Source organism: Bombina bombina, chromosome 4 (genome assembly GCF_027579735.1).
Source record: "Bombina bombina isolate aBomBom1 chromosome 4, aBomBom1.pri, whole genome shotgun sequence".
NCBI lineage: Eukaryota > Metazoa > Chordata > Amphibia > Anura > Bombinatoridae > Bombina > Bombina bombina.
In genome coordinates, this window is record NC_069502.1 from 528,704,176 (window position 1) to 528,729,281 (window position 25,106).

The window sequence follows — 25,106 nt, forward strand, 5'->3', positions numbered from 1 at the left end:
ACTACTGACCCTGCTGCAAGTCTACGTGTTTAATCCCCCCCAACAGGTTCAGATAGAGCGTGTAATTGTAAGAGACTGTTTACCTTTTCTTCTTTAGCAAATTTACTTGTTCTCTTGGTACCCTTTGTGAAAAGTATACCTAGGTAGGCTCAGGAGCAGCAGTGCACTACTAGGAGCTAACTGGTGGTTGGCGACTATACACATATGCCTCTTGTCATTGGCTCACCAGATGTGTTCAACTAGTTCCCTATAGTAATTTGTCGTTCTGGAGCTGACTTTTATTGTATGCATAGTCATATGAAAGCAATATAATGCAGCAAAGAAACACTCCCAACACATTGAGAGACATTAAACAAAATGTATTTTATAAGCATAGTATTCAGGTTATTTACTGCGTCAGCTCAGTCTAGCCATGTTAAAATCTAGCTTTCACTACATTCTAGTGCTGACCTGTTTTGCACATGTGCAGCAACTCTACTTCAGATATCTGCAGTGTAACCTTGGTTCCATAATGTCAGCAGCCATGATTAGAGGGAGGTGTATGAAATGTATTTTAGATTAGATTACAAGTGAAGTTCTTTTGGGCGCAAGATAAATAACCAGTCATTACAAGTGACTATTTATTGCTACAGCGTGCTTGTGGTAGCAATTAGCAATCAGATCTCTAGTTAATTTCCATCTTAATATGGGAAGAGTCCACAGCTGCATTCCTTACTTGTGGTGAATATTGAACCTGGCCACTAGGAGGAGGCAAAGACACCCCAGCCAAAGGCTTAAATACCTCCCCCACTTCCTCATAACCCCAGTCATTCTTTGCCTTTCATCACAGGAGGTTGGCAGAGAAGTGTTTTGGAGTACTCTCTTATGGAGGGTAGTACTCTTCGAGATGGGACTGGAGTTTTAAGTAGTCCTGTCAGCCTCTCAGTGAGAGCATGGATGAAAGTTAGAGTCCGGAGATGCAGGGAGAGTCTTTCTGCGAAACCATCCCGACTTATATTAACAGCTCCATAGGCAATCAGCGTTGACGAGTTTCGCTGCCTGCTTTCTTCACTCAAGTCCATGTCAGAAGCGATGCTACTATCTGTCACACTTGAAGGACCGTGTTCCTGTTCCACAGCGTAGATTTTGGTAAGATCGTTTCATATTTTATACATGTATGATAACGCAAGAAGACAGGGTCACAATGTGACTCCTTTTATCTGTATAGAATCAAGGATTAATATCTCCTTAGGGGGATTATTGAACAGGGGGGAATAATCTTATATGTTTATTTGATGTATGAGATGTTATGGGCTCATAGGCTGTTATGGAATATACAGGTTTCACTTTCACTTTGAGGTTGTGAGGTCCCGTCCCTAAGTGGGATGGTGTTATCTTCACCCTTGCTAAACGTACTACTATCCCGCTTGAGGATAGTTATTCATTTAAAGAGCCCATGGATAAAAGATGGAAACTCTGTTAAAGAAAGATGTTTTAACATAAGGGATATTTGTTTCAACCGGCGGCAGCTGTTGCCGTGGTTACTGGAGAAACTACCTTCTGGTGTGACTCCTTATAGGATTTGATCGGGGTGGAGGATCCCCACTCAGAAAAGATTTACGGCCTTGAGGGTTGTTAATTCTTTTATCTGTGCTGCTATTAGGCAGTTTATTCGCTTGAATGCTATGGCTTCAGCTTTTTCTGTTCAGGCCCGTCGTGCTCTGGCTGAAGTCATGGTCTGCGGATATGACTTCTATGTCTAGACTTCTTCCCTCCCTTTAAGGGAATGATTTTGTCTGGTCAAGGCCTGGACTCAAATTATCTCCACGGTCACAGGGGGCAAGGGTGCCCTCCTTTCGCAAGAGTATATGAACTAATCTAAGGGACGATTTTCGTTCTTTTCGTTCTGATAAAGCCCATGTCAGCAGTCCTCCGCTAAGCCAGAGCAAACCAAGAGCTCTTGGAAGCTGGCTCAGTCCTGAAATAAATCCAAGCAGAGCAAGAAGCCTGCTGAGTCTATGTCGGCATGAATGGGCGGTCCCCGGTCCTCTTCTGGATCGTATAGGGGGCAGTATGTTGCTCTTTTCAGTTGCTTGGTTCAGGGACATGCAGGATCCATGGGTCCTGGAGGTCAAAGCTCAGGGTTACAAGATAGGTTTTAAGTCTCAGCCACCCAAGGGCAGATTCCTCCTGTCTTCCTGACCAGAAAGGAGGGAAGCGTTTCTGGGGTGTGTACGGGATCTTTATTGTCCCAGTGCCTATCGCAGTGAGAGGTTTGGGATACTATTCAAACTTTTTCGTGGTCCCTAAGAAGGAGGGAGCTTTCCGTCCGATTCTGGACCTAAAGTGCTTAAGCAGGTTTTTAAATATCCCCTCATTTAAGATGGAGACAATAAGGTACATTATTCCCTCATTTGAGAGGGGTAGTGCATGACCACGATAGATCTAAAGGATGCTCCCTTCACGTATCAATCCTCAAGGACCACTTCCAGTTCCTAAGGTTTGTGTTCCTGGACCAGCACTTCCAGTTTATTGTTCTTCTGTTTGGTCTAGCAAAATACATTTTTCAAAGAGTGGACCATTCGGAATATCTCCTCTGTCTTCTTCGATCCCATGGATGGCAGATAATCTAGCGAGAGTTCTCTTGTATCAAGTATCATGTATGTTTGCCCTGGGACCCTGCATGAAATAATAAAGGTCTTTTATTGAATCTGGAGGCTGGAATCACTTTGTTTTTGATGTCTAAGAAGATTTGGCAAATCTAATATTCCATGCCCCTTGACAAAAGAAAAAGTGTGCTGTTTTTCCACATTTCTTGGAAGTTACTCTTGTATCAAGTACCAGGGTAGAATTCTCGGTACTATAATAGTCTCCATAGACATGAGAATATTTCTAACAGACCAGAGACGTTGCAAGCTAGCTTCAACATGACTTGTCCTCCAGATCTCCTTAAGGCCATCTGTGGCTCGGTGTATGAAGGTGATTGGTCTCATGGTGTCCAGCTTGAACATCATTTCCTTTGTCAGGTTTCACTTCAGACTGTGGCAACTGCAGATGCTGAACTAGTGGAATGGCGATCATTCAGATCTGTCTCAACAGATTTCTCTGGACAACCAATCGGGAGAATCGCTCTCTTGGTGGTTTTGTCCGGATCATTTGTCCTGAGGAACGTCTGTCTCAAAACCATCCTGGGTTATGTGACTATGGTTGCGAGTCTGTCTGGATGGGGAGCTGTTTGGGGTGCCAGGAAGGCACAGGGCCTCTGGTCTCAGGATGTAAAGCTCCCTCTTGATCTTATTTTGGATCTTCGGGCAATATACAATGCTCTGAAGGCTTGGCCTCTGCTGGATTCGTCCCAGTTCATCAGATTCTAATCAAACAATATATCCTCGGTGGCTTACATCAACCATCAGGGAGGAACGAGAAGCTCCCTAGTTTTGAGGGCAGTATCTCAGATTCTGGTGTGGGGGAGACCCGCATTTGTTTGCTGTCAGCGAATCCACATTCTGGGTGTGGACAACTGAGAAGCGGATTTCCTCAGCAGACAATCCTTCCATCCGGGAAAATGGTCTCTCCATCCCGAGTGTTTGCGGAGATTTGCAAGAGGAAGATCTTATAACGTCTTAATACCAAGTTACCCAGATATAGGGGTCAAGGTACAGGAATCCTCATGCGGAGCTAACAGATGCATTAGCAGTGCCTTGGAGGTTCAATCTAAATGATCCTTTCCGACCATTACCACTACTTCCTAGTGTAGTGGCTTGAGTCAAGCAGGCGTCAGTGATACTGACTGCTCCGTCTTTGCTGCGAAGTATATGGTTCGCGGATCTAGTTGGGATGTCATCATCTCCTCTGTGGACTTTACCTTGTCGCATGGATCTGCTGACCAAGGTCTCTTTGTTTATCAATGTCTAGATTCTCTGAGGCTGACTGCGTGGAGATTGAATGCTTAGTCCTAGCCAAGAGAGGGTGGGTCTGATAGTTATTTTTACACTCATTCAAGCTCGTAAGCTGGTTGCTCATTGCATCTATCATAAGGTGTGGAGGACCTAATTATTCTTTTCTCCAGGATGAACTGAAGAAGGGCTTTTCTGCAAGTCCCCTGAAGGGACAGTTTTTGTCCCTGTCTGTGTTACTGCACAAGAGGTTTGCAGAGCTTCCAGATGTGCAGCCATTTGTTAAGGCTCTGCTGGGATCAGACCTGTGTTTAGATCTAAGGCTCCTCCTTGGAGTTTAAATTTTGTCCTTAAGGTTTTGCAACGGGCTCTGTTGGAGCCTATGCATAAAGTAGACATTACATTATTGTCTTGGAAGGTTCCTTTCTACTGGCTATTGCTTTGCACGCAGAGTATCTGTGATTGCTGCCTTGCAATGCATCCCTCCTTATCTGGCTTTTCATGCCGATAAGGCTGTTCTACAAACCAAGTTAGGTTTTCTTCCTAAGGTTGGGTCAATTCGCAACATCAATCAAGAGATTGTGGTTCCTTTCTTATAAACGTTCCTTCGACAAAGAAGGATTAGGACATAACGTATTTTTGGATGTGGTTTGTGCCTTGAAGTTCTATCTTCGGGCCACAAAGGAATTTAGACAAACCTCTTTCTCTGTTTGTAAAAAAATGTAGTTCAACTGTATCAAAAGCCTCCCTTACTGGTGGAATCTCTCACAAATAATTCCACAGTATACAATGGGTAGAAGTGTGGGTTTGTAGGGGGCGCCTGAGGCGATCTGGTTGTAGACAATTAATTATAATTGATAAATATAAATTTAAATTTATAGGTTGGTCAAGTTATAGGTCGTGTTAATAAGTGACTTAAGTGTATTAACAAATGTATATATAATAATTCATAATAAATACATGAAAATCAAAACATTGATAAAAAATATTTTGATAAAAAATATTTATATTAATAAAAAAAACAAAAATGAAAATTCGCACAAAAATTAGCGAAACACTCAGACGTGATGTGCAGTATTAATTTGTGTTTGTGAAACCTCAAAAAATTCCTCCTTATACTAATTAAATTGGACAAATGGAAACCAAAAAAAAAAAAACGTGAAAAAAAAGGAAGTAAGAAAGACAATCACGAAAAATGTCTAAAATTGAAAACTTTAAAGTGTTGACTAATTTTATGTCTGTCTAGGAGGTAGGTATTTCTATGAACCAGTTACCCAATCTTTTCCGAAAACAGGCTGAAAATATATACTGGTCAATTTGTACAAATACGATGAAAGAATCTGTGATGGAAATAAGAGTCCTTAGCAATGCAGATTATAATACAATATTATTTAATATAACTAATACATTCAATATAATAAATTATAGTTATGGTAAAAAACAATTATAAATAATGACACCGGTGTCAATCGCTAAAAAGTCCTTAATGATAATTAATAACAAACTACTCAATTAGATCTAACACCAATTGTTTACTTACAACATATAAAATAATTTATTAAAATACAAATAGTATGTAACCTAAAAGGGACGTCTCCCTATAGCATTCTTAAAAACCTAAAACAATCAAAAATGTGCTTATTAGCTTAAGCCGTTATAGAATTTTAAGCAAACTGCATTGGCTGCTAATAATGTGTAATAACTTTACCCAAATCAAATGTATACAATATATAAATGAGAATTGTTAAACAATGATAATGTCCATTATAGAAGGCTTAGATTATAAATCAGTATGTGACAAATCTGGAATAAAAAGTTCAGTATCAGAATAATAAAAGGTAGATCTTGTGTGGGGTGTATAGATAATGTCCCAAATCAGAAAGCGTATGGATAATACACAAGATGGTAATTCATATCATTCCCATATCAAACATTTGTATGAATCACATAGAAATGGGTTAGATGACAGTACTTTACCCCTCTTATTGCGTATTCTACTTCGGTCCAAGCTTGGACCGCTGAGGCGACCGCAGCCGCTCTTCTGAGATGTGTTTTCAACCTCACACACGTGTTGGATGGCGTCTGACGTCACGCCTCGTCCGTTGGTTCTCAATAGGAGTAGTGACAGCGCGCTGTCAATCAGCTGTCAGGAGATTTCAAAATGATAGTAGATGAGTGTATGCTTCAGCCCTATGTCATACACCTAGGCTGGCAATATAGTGGGGTTTTCAAATTCCTCCTCACTATAAAATAGAGTCAAATCTGCAGAAAAAGATATATTTTGTTTCTGAAAATAACCCGGGTTAAAAGACAAAATATAGTGGTGTTGAATATAATGCTGCAATGTCACATAAACAAGTGACACGTTTCGCCCTCCCTTGGGCTTTATCAAGATCAATTATTATTTATAATTGTTTTTTACCATAACTATAATTTATTATATTGAATGTATTAGTTATATTAAATAATATTGCATTATAATCTGCATTGCTAAGGACTCTTATTTCCATCACAGATTCTTTCATCGTATTTGTACAAATTGGCCAGTATATATTTTCAGCCTGTTTTCGGATCAGATTGGGTAACTGGTTCATAGAAATACCTACCTCCTAGACAGACATAGAATTAGTCAACACTTTAAGTTTTCAATTTTAGACATTTTTCGTTATTGTCTTTTTTACTTCCTTTTTTTTTTACCTTTTTTTTTTTTTTGGTTTCCATTTGTCCAATTTCATTAGTATAAGGAGGAATTTTTTGAGGTTTCACAAACACAAATTAATACTGCACATCACGTCTGAGTGTTTCGCTAATTTTTGTGCTAATTTTCATTTTTGTTCTTTTTATTAATATAAATATTTTTTATCAAAATATTTTTTTATCAATTTTTTGATTTTCATGTATTTATTATGAATTATTATATATACATTTGTTAATACACTTAAGTCACTTATTAACACGACCTATAACTTGACCAACCTATACATTTATATTTATCAATTATATTTAAGTGTCTTCAACCAGATTGCCTCAGGCGCCTCCTACAAACCCACACTTCTACTCTTTCTCTGTTTGTTCTCTTTTCTGGGAAGCGTAGGGGTCAGAGGGCCTCTTCGACTTCCTTATCTTTTTGTCTGAGTGGTGTCATCCGTTTAGCATAGAAACTGCGGGACATAAGCCTCCTCTGAAGATTACGGCTAATTCTACGAGAGCAGTGGTTTCCTCTTGGGCCTTTAAAAACGAGGCCTCTATGGATCAGATTTGTAAGGCGACTACCTGGTTCTCCTTACATACTTTTTCCAAAATTTTACAAGTTTGATGTTTTTGCTTCTGCTGAAGCAGCCTTCGGGAGAAAGGTTTTGCAGGCTGTGGTGCCCTCAGATTAGGGTCCGCCTCTCTTTTTTCCCTCTCATTAGCATTCTGTGTACTCTAGAGCTTGGGTATATGTTTCCCACAAGTAAGGAATGCAGCTGTGTACTCTTCCCATATTAAGATGGAAAACATAAATTATGCTTACCTGATAATTTCATTTCCATCTATATGGGAAGAGTCCACAGCTCCCGCCCGTGTTCTCCGATGGGCAGCCATAAATTTGAATTTTTTTCTTCTGGCACCTTTTTCACCCTGATATTTCTCCTACTGTTCCTTGTTCCCTCGACAGAATGACTGGGGTTATGAGGAAGTGGGGGAGGTATTTAAGCCTTTGGCTGGGGTGTCTTTGCCTCCTCCTGGTGGCCAGGTTCAGTATTTCCCACAAGTAAGGAATGCAGCTGTGGACTCTTCCCATACAGATGGAAATGAAATTATCAGGTAAGCAAAATTTATGTTTTTGTAAAAGTGTCCCAAATGCTCCCAAAATAAAGGGCCTTTTAGTTTGTTATGAAAAACTACTGTACAAGGTAGTTTTTAGGGGTTAAAAGTGGTTGGTGTGGGGTGTTAGAAGAAGACAAAAAAAAAACAGCACTGAAAAGTGCCTTTACATTGCGTTCTATGGGAACTGTGTGTTGTTATGCGATGACTGACTGCATGAGAACGAGACTACCATTGGAGCCTATGTAAGTTCTGTCTTGTGAGCTCAATGCTTCCGTGCAATGTGATCACGAGGTCGCGTTTGTATAGCACCTAACTTGTATTAACAGCACTGGTATTACTCAATTGAGCGCAAATATGGATTTTACAGAAGCAATAGTTTGTTCTTAACTTGTAATCTGGCCTCTAGTTTTTAATGTCCCTTTATAGAATTGTTTTTTGCGCATTTATTTGCATTAAAATAAAGTTGGCATTTTCATTATATAATGTAAAAGGAGCGTTGTAAACAATCAACTGTAGTTTGAGGAATCCATTCTGACCCACAAAATACATATTTTGATTAATTAATTACGTAAAATACTGATTTCTGTTTGGCAGCAATTTACTCCTTGAATGCAAATGGGTGTTTAAGTACATCACAAGTAATATAAATGTAAGCATGGCATAATAGTTTTTCTCTAAAAACTTGCTGGCAGGGAGAGTAATCACATATTATTATTTTTATTAAAGACCTTATAGTGAGATAACCTCTCTCAAGCTAAAATGTGCCTTTCTAAAATTATTTGAGGCATCTGAGTACTGAGAAGACTTCTAAGACATTCTTGACAGACCAGAGAGGTTTAGAGAATTGGATCCTAAGAAGTAAAGTTAAGTGTGTTATTGTTGGCGGAATGGGCTAAAGCCTAATATTACCCAGAAATTTGTTCTGGCTTCAGCATTTTTTTTATGTTATTCATCTGTTTATTTACCACCTAATTTATGGCGAAACGATCGTCTGGGGTAGTCATGTTCCTTGTTTGAAGGAGAATTGCCTGGTATTTCGGGACTGGACTGACCTTACTCGGTCGGATCAGACTGATTTACTTGAGGAAAGTTCTCTTCTATGAAAAGCACAATTGGGCTAAAAGCGGCCGCTCCTATGTGGTAACTTGCCATAGAACAAGCTACTGAGCTTCTGTTCGTTCCTGTTAGTGAGCTTCTCTTTCTGTATGAATTTGCCATTTATGGTTATACTTATATTTATTAATGGGAACAAAGAAAAATGCACTTTAGTATAGACCCACATTTACACACAAACCCATAAACCTTTAAATTTGCTTTTGTGAACAGGAATAGGCTGCTGCAGAGAAGAGGTGCATGAAGTGTGTTGCAGATAGGATGAAGTAGCTCAGTGCTGGTCGCTTCCTAACACATGGGGCTGCAGATCAATATTTTAGAAGCTCTAAGGTTAGGGTCGCCATATTGCCGCTTTAAAACAGGACACATATGAAAAATACATGTCAGGGTTCTTATAATGGAGCATTATTCAAAACATTTCTTTAAACAGCCCTGACATATGTATTTTTCATATGTGTCCTGTTTTAAAGCGGCAATATGGCCACCCTATCTAAGGGCCTCAAATAATATATTTCTTAAAAATGTCCAGCAGCACATGTCCAGATTTAGTTAAGTTTGCAGCGTACTCGCCCACATTTCTAGTTCTGCCTTTTCTTGGCTCCATTAAAACTATTAAAAGAGAACAGCACTCCTGAGATAGAACAAAAGCTAGAATAAGTTCCATGCCTGTTCATTTTTATTTCATCTCAGGGTGCGCGTTCTTTTAGCACACTATGCCCTTTCACAGAGAAAAAATGTCCTGTAGCATATCAGTCTGACCCTGCCCAATGACAGTCCAGCGCCGAAATACCAGGCAATTCCTCTCTGAACAAGAGAAACAACAACCCCAGACGATCATTTCGGCCTTCTGTGGGCCTCGTCAGTGAGGTGCAGTTGTATCTCTCTAAGGGCATTTGTGCACAGAGTCCACGTCTGGTTTCCCCATTAAAACTATGGCACACATTCTTATTTCTGAAAAGACTATTCTGATCATAAAGAAATATGTTTAAAACAAATTATACCTGATAGAGTTAAATTGTGCTACCACAAAAGGAGTACATTAGGTATTATACACGCATAGTTTACTATTGATATAGATCTTTATTATTGTCAGATGTGCTATCTGATTACAGACCTACACATAGCATCTTGCTTGTATTTAAATTATGTGACAATATTACGTCTTCTAACCTGTAAGTACTAAATCCTCTTCTGTAATGTTAATATCAACAGTTGAAAGGCTGATGCAGAAAAGGATAATTTTTTTTCACTGATCAGTTGAAAATCACCATTCAGCATGCATATCCGCAGAATGGGCTGTGAAGTGAACCATATAAATTGTACTGTCTGTAATCCCAAATGAAAATCACAAGCTATTGAAGCACATTTAAAATATTCCATTGCGTATTTTGTAAGGCTCTGGTATAAGTGCTAGGTGAGAATAAGCATGCAGCGAGCATATTTATAATTCTCCTGTGAGAAGTATGAAGATCTGTTCTAACCTACTGAGGCATAAGAAATAAACAAACTGCAACATCCATACAAACAATTTTTAGAAAAAAAAAAACAATTTTGCGTAGGATTCCTAGCTGAAATCATCAAAAGGCAAAAAGGATTACAGACCTGCCATTCTTTACAAATAATCATTGCCTCACCCCTACTAATACAATTTCCGTGCCCACTTACTATTATATGTTGTGAGTAGGTGTTGTGGTTGGTCCTTAGAGGTATTCTATAACTGGATGTGGGCAATAAAGGTTTGACTGACAGTTTGGTTTATTCCTGAGAGTCACAAATAACTTGTCTGTCATTCCATTGCTATAGCTGCTCTTACTTTTCTGCTGCAGAGATTAATTCCACCATCAAGGTAATTTAGCTACATGCTTTGGCACAGATTGTCCTGTAAGCAAGAAGCTACTAATTAACTAAATTAACTAAATGGACATAAAGGAGATATAACGCATGTGGGAGAGTAAGTTCTTATTGCACTATTGCTTGAACTGAACTGTTTAATCCATGCAAAGGCCCTAAACTATGGCCATCAAACATCATGGCACATATGGGGCTATTTTAAACATACTAAATGTTTTGGATATCTTCATGTGTAGCTTAGGATATTACATATGATATATTATCCTTTTACAGCAGTAGATTTCAGCTCTAGTCATCAGGAACCTTCAACAAGAAGACAATCTTTGATGTAATTATGAAAACGCATGTACTAAACAAAAATGTTTAAACCTAAACCTGTTAAAGGGATAGTCTAGTCAAAATTAAACTTTCATGATTCAGATAGAGCATGCAAGTTTAAGCAACTTTCTAGTTTACTCCTATTATCAATTTTTCTTTGTTCTCTTGGTATCTTTATTTTAAAAAGCAAGAATGTAAGCTTAGGAGCCAGTCCATTTTTGGCTCAGCACCTGGGTAGCGCTTGCTGATTAGTGTGTAAATGTAGCCACCAATCAGCAAGTGCTACCCAGGTGATGAACCAAAAATGTACCGGCTCATAAGCTTACATTCTTGCTTTTTCAAAAAAAGATACCAAGAGAACAAAGAAAATTGATAATAGGAGCAAATAAGTAAATAGCTTAAAATTGCATGCTCTATCTGAATCATGAAAGTTTAATTTTGAGTAGACTATCCCTTTAAGAGGTAACATTTACAGAAGATGTACGATCCTTTATTTCAGATCTAACCCGATATTTCCAAGAACCAGACAAGTGTGCATGTGCTGCATTTAGCTTATATTTAGGATGCAATCACAGAAGTACATAGCCTGGGTGATGTTCTCCAAGGCAATATGTATTAAGCTATTTAAATGGACAGGAAAGTAAAAAATGAACTTTTATGGATCAGATAGATCAGAGTTTTAAAAGACTTTTCAATTTACTTTAGATATAAAATGCAGTTTGTTCTCTTTCTTTATTCTTAGTTGAACAGCACAGCTAGCGAGGCTCTGGAGCAGTAATGCACTGCTAAGAGCTAGGCTAGCTGGTGATTGGTGACTGCACCCATATACCTCTTGCCATTGGCTCATGTCACAGAAAGGGACAACCAACCTTGCAGCTGTCACCAGTTTGTGGCATAGAAGGTTAACCAATCCTTTCCACTTTTTTTTTTTTTTTTTTTAATTTCTTTTATTGAGGTTTCAACAAAGCAGAACAAAAGTAAATTTTTACAGGCAATTGCAGGTGAGACATGCAAACAAGTAATACACGAGACCAAACAACATCACCTATTCTAGAATACAAGGTACAGTTTACATACTAAATGGCCTGTGACATAATCAACCTCCTTTTTATTAATTAGAAATTCCCCAAACAAAAGAAGGCCACTCTTGGACCTTCGTGATCTCTTTTACCTTAAAAGGGGGAAACTAGTGATATTCAAAAGGCCACTCTTGGGCCTTATTGCTATGACACATGCTTATCTATAAAATTAATTATGTCGGGCCGCTCTTGGACCCTGATGTATAAGCAACATAAGAGGCTAGGCACAACTAAGTTACATTAATAGCTGCAGAACCAAATTGGTATTACTATATGAAATTTCATCATAATATCCCACTTTACTAATGTGTGTTACATTGGGAGAATAGGTGGACTCTGATGGCCTTTCTAGAACCTTAGGAGATATACTAGATTACTAACACATATGACTCTTCATTAAAGACCCACCTTATCGCATGACCTATATTCACAACAACACTGTCTTATAAGTAAGAAATTTAGTTAAAACTAACTATATATATATATATATATATATATATATATATATATTATGATTATACTGGCCCATTTTATACATGTAGAAAAAGTAAGGCATACCTCTATAAAACCTCTGCAAACAGATGCATACAATAAAAATAAAAGTAGCAGCTAAATATGCTAGGGTAATGAGTCGTTAGTAGATTAAACATATGATAATAATAATGAGCACTGTACCGCTTTATACCCCATGTGGTTATTTCTAGGGGTATAAAAAGAGGCATATCACCAACTAAGCCCACATAGTAAATTGAAGTATGCTGGCAGGAAAATTTTCGTCTGTCATATAAAATAAATAGCTGGTAATAACTTGAAGATTATATGCAATGTTACCCCTACTCAATAGTCCGTATGGGAATATGTTAAACTAGATCGAAACAGCTTAGCTTTGTGATATGAGCTGAACGTTAGACTGTACATCGATATTCATGTGAGAGAACCAAACATGCTACAATACTGTTCAGTGTAATAACTAGTCTCTGATTTGGACTCTGGTTATACCCATTCTATCTAAACAGCCAGATTAAACCAAACAGTAAAACTTTAAGGAGGGCAACATCACTTATATTAGAAGCTAGATAAAGCAACGTTGAAGAGTTACGTTAACAAATAAACAGAGGTCATTATTCCTAGGAGTCTCTTAGATAATCAGAAGGGACTTCATCGTTACAAAAGACTCCAGACAGGAACTCATGTTAAATGTTCATTATCTTGATACCTGTGGTAGTTGTATAATCCCTTTATATGTAATTAAGTTACATAGCCGGATAATATGGTAGAGGGGGCATAGTCAAGCACCTCCGGCAGTCTGAGCATCTAATCCCCCAATAAAATCCAAAATGACAGTACATCCCCAGCACCGCTTATGTTCAGATGTAAACCCCACCGGTTAACGGTGATGGGAAATTGCTCCACAGAGTCAGCCTATACCAGTGCGTCCCAGAAAGTGCACACAACCCACTGGTGGGGCTGAATTCCATAAGGCCTGATAGACAATGGGGTTTCGTGGCCCAATGAAGTTCAATGAAGCACTTCCAACGCTCAGGCCCTTTACTGCAGTTAATCTGAGCATACTCACAGTATACGGGTCTCTGGAAGACAGGAAAGCCCGCCGAGACATATCTCCACCTAGCTGCTCAAGCCCTTTGTATCGGCTCTTTGGTGAAAGGAGTGTTAGGGAGACCTGGTTTGCTTTTCGCCGCCATCTTCTCCCACGCCCGGTCCTCCGAGGTATACGGCCCCCTTTAGGATACGACCTCAGTGGTAATGTTCTGATCGGAACTTTAGCCGAAGGGGCAGGTAAGTTAGTTACGATGTGAGAGGGCGGTAGGGATATCTCAGCTCTTGGCAAGACCTCCGGAGGTGCTAAAGAGAGTCGGTCCTCAGCTTCTTGTGGGGTGGACTGAGATCGAGTACTGAGCCCACCGGATATTAAAGAGGCCAGTTTCTGAAAATGTTCTTCTAATAAGGAGATAATTGCAGCTTCTGTTAGGCAAATATTGAGTGCCATAGCGCAGTGTTTATAGAAAGACAGCTTAGTAAGCTGTTGTACCCGGATCACCGGGGGGGGGGGGGGGTTAGGTGACGGTCAGGCCTTGTTCTGGGCCGCCACTGCGTACCTCACCGTTCCAGTATAACAGGGGAGAAGTTAGCTCCACTTTTTAGGTCAAACTGATCAGTAGGATCTATGGTTTAGTTATATAACACTTTCGACCGTAGATGATGCCGTAGTCAGATGATATGCAATGGATATATCAATCCAGCTCTTCAGCCCCTGAAATATGCTGCCATCATGGCCGCCGCCCGGAAGCACCCCCCCCCCCCCTTTCCACTTTTATCAGATTGATACAGCCAAACCACTTCAGGAATATTCTGTGACTTGGGTGCAAGAGTTAACAAAGCACTCTCTAGTCTGTACTAGAGATATTAAAATTCCAAAAACTCCCCTCTTAAAGGGACAGTGCACTGTAAAATTGTTTTTATATTAAAGGGACATTCTATACCAGAATTGTTATTGTTTTAAAAGATAGATAATCCATTTATTACCCATTCCCCAGTTTTGCATAACCAACACAGTTATATTAATATACTTTTAACCTTTTAATTATCTTGTATCTAAGCCTCTGCAAACGACCTCTTTATTTCAGTTATTTTGACAGACTTGCAGTTTAGCCAATTATTGCCTGCTCCCAGATAACTTCACGTGCACGAGCACAGTGTTATCTATATGAAACACATGAACGAACACCCTCTAGTGGTGAAAAACTGTTAAAATGCATTCTGAAAAGAGGTGGCCTTCAAGGGCTAAGAAATTAGCATATGAACCTCCTAGTTTAAGCTTTCAACTAAGAATACCAAGAGAACAAAGCAAAATTGGTGATAAAAGTAAACTGGAAAATTGTTTAAAATTACATGCCCAATCTGAATCGTGAAAGTTTATTTTGGCATAGACTATCCCTTTAATGTATTTTTAATGACTTGTTATACCAGCTGCAGATTACAAAATGTATGAGAAATTGCATTTTCAGACTTACAAGTGTATATTAAGTAGCTGGTGTTGTGCTTTTAAACCACAGCCTACAATGGGTTGAGTTTCAGGTAATATCATATCTCTTATCACTTTTATGTACACACACAGGCTTCCTTATCTTATATTTGTCTGGAAAACCAAAGCGCAATACTTAGAGAGAACAATGGAAAATTATAATTTTATTACTTAACTATCCTGCACCCCACTGAGAGTGTAATCTCTTCTGCTGGCTGTTTTTACTTAGACTATTCAATAGAATATACTCAAGTATAAAAACTTTCAGTATAGGTGGGGATACCACAAGCTAAATCAGCTATTTCAGATGCCAAAATAGGGGTAAAGGAGCTACTTGTAAACAATTTAATACACTTTAGCAGGTAAAATAGATCATTGGGAACAATTTAAAAGGGAGAACATTAATGCTAACCTCACTACACAAGATTATTATATAGGAAACCCCAGATTAATAGATCTAAGCTCCAAACACAATGTGGCAATCAATCTAAAAACACAATAAAATTGTATTTTGACTTTAGTGTTTCTTTACTATTCTTTTTGGTAATGTGGTTCAAATATTAAACAAAGGCAAAATGTATTAAAGGAATACTTTTTGAACAAAAGTAGTCACAGTGCATTTATATATAAAAAAAAGGATTTAACAAACACAATTACACAAAGCAAACATTTTAAAATAAAAAGGAGAAAATAACAGAGCCTATTATTTTGCCAACATATATCTCTGATCCAAGGTAGATTAGCATAAAAGATGGTCACTTATGCTTTAGCAGCTTTCCTTTGAATACATCATTATGTCTAGCATTTAATTACTGTTTAATATCCCTTTTAATGCAGATTATAAATTTTATAATACATTTGATACATCTCTTATTGTAATTTTTCTGTAGAAATAATTGTTCCAATTATTTTTAGAACAAGCTGTTACTGCTGTTATTTATTAATGGAACCTTGTTAAAGTCTTGAGAATAGACATTTAACGCTTTTGCTTCTAAGCCTTTTTTCACCCCAGTGCTGAGCTAATTTTGAGCTTTTTTTGCTACCTACATTTAAACCCTATTGTTAGTCAAGTTTTAGTGAGTGACCCACACAAATTATATATTGTTTTTTTCAGCAGGCCCAGCAGATTCACAATATACCATTATTATATGTATAATTCATGTCATGTACGATTGCTGCAGCCAAACTGAAATAAATGTCTGATGTTTGCATAGAAAATTGCCCAGTGACTGCTGTTATTGTGATTACCTTACTAAATTGTCATCAAGGGTAGCCACACGTGAAATAGGGACCCGTATGGACTTTGGGTTTTATAATATAGATTAGAGAGGCCCCATTATGCAGTACAGAAATAAAAGCACTTTTTTCTTGCAAGGTGTTCTCTGTTACCACTGAATATACAGACAAAATTCATATTTTTATTTTTTTTTAAGAGAGGGACATCCTCAAGCAAATCCCAAGTGTTTTTTTTAAACTTTTTTTTATTAAAATATCTCCTTTCTTTTACTGCTCCAAGACCATTTGAAAAAGCAGACAATTTTCTTTCAAATGAGGAGTCTTGGAGGTTTGTAGCTGCTAAGAGAGCTGAGATAGAGAGTTTTGAAGAACCTCCCCCCCTGCAACTCCCTTGCAGCTACCTGTTTGGGCCCCTTTGTCACGTCACCATGTACGTACCTGGTGATGTCACCAGCAATCCCATGAAGCCTGGGAGTGCCGCCCACTAGGCCGCTAAAAATCCCCAGCCTGTAGTAGTTCACACAACACAACGTTTGATCCGCTATCCCCCTATATGACGAAAAGGGCTTCTCAAGCACCTGCAAATTGCGATGTGCATGACGAACATAGCTCGTCATGCACATTGAAGTGATTAAAGGGAGAGTAAGCAACTTGAGATTGTTATATAAAATGTTTAGTTACGCATAATAAAACAACTTTGCAATATACTTTCATTATATATTTTGCCCCCTTTCCTGTAATTTACCTCTTAAAATTAAGGATTTTCTAATTCTCAGAACTTAAAATGCATATTGCTTACTTTTCAAGGCTAACACTGTTACGCAGCTTTCTTTATTGGCTTTAACTTATAGCAACTGCAAAACAATTCACTTTATACTTATTTCATGTTTGTGACAAGCCTTGTTGTCTGCAGACTAAAGACTGGATTGGCTCCTCCAAACAAAGGCAAATGGGGTGGAGTTTTGCTATTGATAGACAACTGTATTAAAAAGGATGTTCATTTGTTTTAAAAGTGATTTGACATAGCTGATATTTTTTATATTTTCTACAGCAACATAACAGAAATTTCTATGTAAGGGTTGGTCACAATTCTTTAGAAAACATTTTGAAAATATTTTGTAATTGACCCGAAATAGACATTTGGGGGGGAGGGGGGGGTACTATGGGATCTTAACCACTCTGGGATCTTTACTGCTTCAATTCTTAACCATAACTACTTTCTCTTCAATATAACCCATGGTGCACTCCAATCCTCCTCTCAAATATCCCAATCCCCTACTATCTCAAATAACAAATTATCCAACACAACATGTCCTAGAAGCACATCCCCCCAGATGACTGGCTGAATCATGATTTCCCTCCCTTGCTCTACTGCCTTGATTTGCCCTGTGTGTGGTGTGCTGTATCTTCATCTCCTCATATGGGATCATGAGCATAAAGAGGAGAATATAACCGGGCATAGCTGCAACATTGCCTTACAGATCGGTAGCAATATGGCAACACTCAGAGAGTCAATAAAAATCACTCTGAATGGTGCACTTATGTCATAGGTTGCTATCCTCTGTTTTATTTCAACTTTTTTAAAGCTTCAGATATTTAAGATGGGCATTAGGTATATTAAGGCCATCACTCGTATTTGTGTGTATATATATATATATAATTTATAGCTATTCTTTAACATATCCGTCTATGTATCATCTGTATATTTATTCTTTGATCCACCTATCATCTCATCATCTCCTGAGGTACCAACCCTAACCTAACTCCAACTGCTACTGCCAGCTTTACCTTAGATTTCAACTGACTGACATTATATTGTTGCACCAGGGTTTCATTGTGATGAGATTTTTTTAAATTACATTATTTTAATTGGAGAAAAAAAATGTAGACATTGAACTGATAAACAAAGCATTCCATGACATCCTCAGGAAAACGCTTTATTCTTTTTTTTGTTTGCCTGCAGCTCTTCAAAACTAAACTATTTTTGGTGACTCACTACCTTATTTTTAAAGTAGTTTTCTATAATATTCAATGCTTGACAGTTCTAATATTCTATTTTCTTCTTCTGAAGTGTATGATTTCCCTTTCTTTAAAGGATTTAATCATTTGGTGACATTTTCTATTTTCATTTCCATGTTATATAAATTAAGGTAATGAATTCTGTCATTTTCTCTATTTATTTGACTGTATGTTCTTAAAATATAAGGTAAATCTATTTTCTGAGTAAGCCATTTAAAATTGTTTTAATACCTTCTTGTAATAAAAAGGGAATATATTTTTCCCTCTAAAGATAATTTAAAGTAATGTTGAAGCCTTTAGATATCTGCTAAATTTCCAACCAAGAGTTTGCAATTTAACCTTCTGCTTGTTTTTGCCTTCTGTATGGCTGTCTGGTTTTAAAGGGGCATGAAGAAAATGCTCTAATGTGTTAAATAATTGTATTATTACACAGATGCAGCATATAACGAGGTTATACACATTGTTAAAGTAAGCTCCAATGCAGCAATGCATTACTGGGAAATATTCTGAGAAATATTTGTTGATTTGTGACTATGTACATATGCCTCTTGTCATTGGCTCAGCAGATGTGTTCTGGAGCTGACTTTAACTGTTTAACACCTTTGCAGAAGCTTAAAAACATAGTTATATGCGAGCAATGGCGCAATAATTAAATTCTCTAACTCAATAGAGCATTTTGTGTTTGCACTTTTGTGTTCATAAGGTTGAAGATACTTTGTTTTATTTCTGTGCATAATGTTGTAGAAGGGATATCAAATTGATCAGAACATTCCCATACAAACTCATTTTTTAGTTAACCCAAGGAGTGTTATCAATTAATATAACTTTTATGTGTAATATTTAATGTAAATATTATTTAAGACCAAAATGAAACTAAACACAGTCTTGAACAACAGTAGAGACAGAATAATAGAGAATTATTCTTTTCTTTTGTCTACAGTAATACGTGAATTTAGCTGCGGAGCACCATGGATGATGGGAAGCCGGTGTGGGCACCACACCCAACTGATGGATTTCAGTTGGGTAATATTGTGGATATTGGGCCAGACTCATTGACAATTGAACCTTTAAACCAAAAGGGAAAGGTGAGCTATTAGCTAGCTGGCTGTAGTTGCCTTTATTGGCTGTTATATACCCATATATTGATTTTGTTTAGAATTAAACGTATTAAAGAAGTGACTTGCCCTATTTTTTTATTACGACACTGATTGTACATAGGCACAATACATGGTGAAACAAATAATTAAAATATTCCATGAAATAAATGTAGTATTTTGATGTATGTGAAATTAGCTTATAGAAAGATTAAACAGGTAAATAGAATTGTTCAGGTACACATTTTATTAACTACTACTGTGAAAAACCTGTGAAATGTTTTGTTTCTAAAATAGAATGTTCATGTGTGGGGCATGCAAATTTGTTCTCTAAAACTATAACACACATTGTTTGTAATTTGTTCCTCACAGACCTTTTTGGCAGCTATAAACCAAGTTTTTCCAGCTGAAGAAGACACAACAAAGCATGTAGAAGACAATTGTGAGTACTGGTATTGATACCATATTTATTTATAAATTCTAACACTTTATTGACGAAGGAAAATTGTTTACGCTCAGATATACACACACAAACACACTTAGGACCTGGTTGAGGTGAGATTCTCTAAAATGATCAGGTGCTATAAGGTCCTTCACGGGATTCTCTAAAGGCAAACTGTTATTTGATAGCTGTGTATATCACAAAAGGTGGAAATCATAACTGTAAAACTTGTATTTATTGTACAATGTATTTTCTGAAAACAAAGTTGAAATCACGATCAAGAGCTCAAAATTCAAAGGATTGAACAAGGCTGTCTATAAAGTTTGATTGCATTTATCATTGTATTCTCAAAATTAAATCAATGTAAATATTTGCATAGGAAATTAGTATATCTAAGCAAGTATCCCCGCTTGCTCCCAGAAATTCTTAATATGCAATGTTTCCAATGCACAAGAGAATTGTGGGTAAGATAAGCAAATTAGGTATGCAAATTCTCATTTTTTTTGCTTCAAAAATACTGTTTTAACACAGCGATCCTTTTAAACAGGAATATGACAGCAAACCAGAAATCACTCACTAGACAAGCCTGTTTCGTTCTTTTAAGAACTCATCAGTAGGAGATAGATTTTTGATTGCTGCATTGGAAAAGCTATTTTCATGGTTAAACCAAAATTCATTAAAATTATGGGGGGGGAGCTGTCATATTCCTGTTTAAAAGGATCGCTGTGTTAAAACAGTATTTTTGAAGCAAAAAAACTGAGAATTTGCATACCTAATTTGCTTATCTTACCCACAATTCTCTTGTGCATTGGAAACATTGCATATTAAGAATTTCTGGGGGCAAGCGGGATACTTGCTTAGATATACTAATTTCCTATGCAAATATTTACATTGATTTAATTTTGAGACATGGAGGATTTTAATTTCAGTTTTTTTATTTCCCCCCCCATAATTTTAATGAATTTTGGTTTAACCATGAAAATAGCTTTTCCAATGCAGCAATCAGAAATCTATCTCCTACTGATGAGTTCTTAAAAGAACGAAACAGGCTGTCTAGTGAGTGATTTCTGGTTTGCTGTCATATTCCTGTTTAAAAGGATCGCTGTGTTAAAACAGTATTTTTGAAGCAAAAAAAATGAGAATTTGCATACCTAATTTGCTTATCTTACCCACAATTCTCTTGTGCATTGGAAACATTGCATATTAAGAATTTCTGGGAGCAAGCGGGGATACTTGCTTAGATATACTAATTTCCTATGCAAATATTTACATTGATTTAATTTTGAGACATGGAGGATTTTAATTTCAGTTTTTTATCTCCCCCCCCCATAATTTTAATGAATCATTGTATTCTCTAAACATCTTATGCCTGTGGATCTTGCAGTTTTTTTTTGTACAATGTAAGCTTGCAGGTTTGTTTAAAAATATATAATGCACTTATTACGCTATTTCAAAATATCTAATGCACTTATTAATAATTTGGAGGCAAAGGGAAGTAAGGAGACTGGCCGATAATTAAAACTGGTGCTGGGGTCAAGTGAGGGCTTTTTTGTTTTATGAGTTGTGTAATTAAAACATGCTTGATTTGTGTGATTAACACATGTTTAAAGAGATGAGTTATGGGAGGGGTTAAAGAAGCAGAGCAAGAGGGAAGAAGTCTTGATGGAATAGGTCAAGTGGACAGGCTGTGAGATAAGAGTGTGAAGACCACATTTTCTGTTATAGGAGAGAAACTGTTTTATTAATAGAGGATATGTGTAGAAGGGGTTTCTTTGAGATATGGGAGGGAGAGATGTTTATTCTAATAGTGTCAATTTTATTTTTAAAATGATCAGTGATAATCTGAGTGGTGAGTTTGGTGGTGGGTGGAGGTGCAGGTGACGTTGGACTGAGTTTTAAACAGCCTTCTGGGGTTTAGTAAATGAGTTGATATGTTGGAGGAGAAAGAGAGTAACTTGGCTAGGATGAGGGCGGAATTGTATGCTTTAAGGATGATTTATTTAATGGAGCAAATCATCATGTGATTTCACTAGTCCATGAACACCTCTGAAGATAGTGGATCTGTTTGGTGTGCCATGGTTGTCATTGAGTGGATGATGCACTACGAACTGTGGAGGGTGCAGCTTTAGACATAGATGAAAGCGGGCACGGGGGTAAGATCCAAAATGTTTATTAAAGCCATCCAATACAAAAGTTAAAAACAAAGAGAAGGGGGCAGGAAACACGGTCTCACGCGTTTCGGCTCACTCTGCCTTACTCATAGACCAAGGGTGCAATTTTGTCATGTGTTGATTTTAGTGCAGAATTATATTGTAAGGCCACAAGATCTGGACAAGAGTAGTATCAGTTTACAAGAAAAGTCTGGGAGATCCAAGTCATTTAAGTTTGTGTAGGATACATTACATGATCATTGTTATCAGTGACACCCAGGAAGATGGTATTATATAGATATCTAGATAAACACCAACAGTGGCTCATGTCAGATTTTCTACTATGCAACACAAATTCATTAAGACTGTTTATCAGCTTTTAAAAGTAGAAGAAAATGAAAACTGTGAAGAGGATAGAATATTTAACAAAAAATACTATTAAAAGGCTAGACAATGGTTCTTTGTTTGTTTACCTTTTGCATTAAGTGGGGAACATGTTACCTGTATCTTGAAGCAAATGCATGTTGTATTTTTTTCTGAGTTCAAGTAACAATATATAATTTGCATTGAATTACCAATTCAAAGCCATATTCATACATTATGGTAAGGTTCCATATGAGAGTGGTGACTGTCTCTTGTGCTAACATAACATCCCTTTAAAACATTCTAGCAAGGGCTTACTTTTTGTAGGGTTGTGAGCTAAATGCTGTCCACCAAGCAATTTATTGTTTTACACATGGTTTATTTGCACACAGTCTTCAAGAGAACAATTTATGTGCCAGACTTGCCAAGCTATAACAGTTATCTAACTTCACCCTACACCCCTTTAAGATAATTCAATGAGGGCAACCCTTGCGAGGGTAGGTGTGAAAAACCACTTCAGAACCAGCAAAGTTTAGATAATTATCCTCATAGATTGTTCTGAATTTTCTAGCATGTTTAATGTAGCTGGTTACTTTTTTTGTTCTATTTTTATGTAAACTACTTTCTGTTAAATACATTATAGCTTTGCTTTATGTGGCAGTGGCAGGGAAGTTAATTTTTTCGTAAATATTTTCTTTATTGCTCTGCTAGAGGATATCTTTTTTTTTAAACTGTTCAAATTCTCTTTATTTTCTTAGAAGCTTGATGTATACAAATTAAGACACCATGTGCTTTCTACAAGCATTAATATTTTTTTTAAATTGAAAGTGGTTGTGATCAGAAAGGAATGAAGATTAGTAAGTGAGAAATTGTTAATATTTAGAAAAGAGCTCTTGAAAGACATGTACAGTCTGCTGATCATAGACTGGACCTATAGCCTTAATATTAGCTTTTTAATTAGATGAGTGTGCCCTGTCGTCTGTATTGTTTGTCCGTCAAGCATTGCACCTTATACTTTTTAAATTGCTTCAGATAATGAGATGTCAGTTCATATGTATTGTTAATATATTAAAGAAAAATGTGAAATCTAATCCAGACTACAGAATTTGCCACGGGTGTCAATTTTTATCTAAGAGATGATATAGCAACATACATGATTATATTACTTTGTTTACCCCATATGTCTAGCAAGTGTTGATTCTACTCTGTTTTGTTAGTATAAGATGATGCAAACATTTTTCCAGTCCACTGTCATTTAATGTTTGTATCTTGAGGGAAAACAAAATGCAGAACGTTAAAGAGACATGAAACCAGCATACAGTGCTTAACCCCTTAACGACCACAACGTACCCTGCAAGCCCGCACTATTATGACCTTATTCCCTCCTGCAGGCCTCCTGAAATAGAAAGATACAAACAACTATTAAAAAAACAGCTATGTAGTTAAGGGGTTAAGCAACATCCCAGTTTACTTCTTAGATTTACTTTGTTCTCTCTTAAATTGAAGAAGTAGCAATGGACTACTGGAAGCTAGCTGAATATATTGGGTGAGCAAATGACACAATGTATCTACGTGCAGTTACCAATCAGCAGCTGGCTTCCAGTAGTGTATTGCTGATGTTGTGCCCACCTAAGTATTTTTTATATAAAGGATATAAAGAGAACAAAGCACATTAGGTAATAAAAGTACATATAAACCTTGTTTTAAATTGCATTCTCTATCTGATTATGAACATTTCATTTTTATTGTCTAATTAACTTTTAAGATAAGGCTAGAATGTTGGTGCAGTTAAATATTACTTAGGTGGCTGGCAGAAAAGACTGGACCACTAGTCTAGTTAAAACTATCTATCTATCTATCGCTATACATGTGTGTGTGTGTATGTATGTATGTGTGTATATATATATATAGATAACGAGAGAAATCTTAATGTATCCTTCCTAGTAAAATATTTTAAAATATATATATATATATATATATATATATATATATATATATATATATATATATACATACACACACAGTTGTGCTCATAAGTTTACATACCCTGGCAGAATTTATGATTTCTTGGCCATTTTTCAGAGAATATGAATGATAACACAAAAACTTTTCTTTCATTCATGGTTAGTGTCCGGCTGAAGCCATTTATTATCAATCAACTGTTTACTCTTTTTAAATCATAATGACAACAGAAACTACCACAATGACCCTGATCAAAAGTTTACATACCCTGGTGATTTTGGCCTGATAACATGCACCCAAGTTGACACAAAGGGTTTGAATGGCTATTAAAGGTAACCATCCTCACCTGTGATCTGTTTGCTTGTAATTAGTGTGTGTGTATAAAAGGTCAATGAGTTTCTGGACTCCTGACAGACCCTTGCATCTTTGTCATGGGGAAAGAAAAAGAATTGTCAAAGGATCTGTGGGGAAAAAGGTAGTTGAACTGTATAAAACAGGAAAGGGATATAAAAAGATATCCAAGGAATTGAGAATGCAAATCAGCAGTGTTCAAACTCTAATCAAGAAGTGGAAAATGAGGCGTTCTGTTTGATAACATACTGCATTCATCTTACCATCAATTCTGACCAAATTTCCTGTGCCTTTGTAGCTCACACATCCTCAAAACATCAGCGATCCACATCCGTGTTTCACAGTAGGAGTGGTGTACCTTTCATCATAGGCCTTGTTGACTCCTCTCCAAATGTAGCAT

General features: G+C 37.1%; 1 protein-coding gene across 8 annotated transcripts in view; it reads left to right on the plus strand.

The window, feature by feature from the left end:
* MYO6 (myosin VI) overlaps positions 1-25,106 on the plus strand; it is a 635,235-nt gene that overhangs the window by 101,656 nt on the left and 508,473 nt on the right. For all 8 annotated transcript variants that reach the window (XM_053710463.1, XM_053710457.1, XM_053710460.1 and 5 more), the window contains exons 2-3: positions 19,285-19,429; positions 19,811-19,880. In XM_053710463.1, coding sequence (XP_053566438.1) covers positions 19,313-19,429; positions 19,811-19,880 — 187 coding nt within the window. In that variant the 5' untranslated portion in view covers positions 19,285-19,312. The remainder of the gene's footprint in view (positions 1-19,284; positions 19,430-19,810; positions 19,881-25,106) is intronic.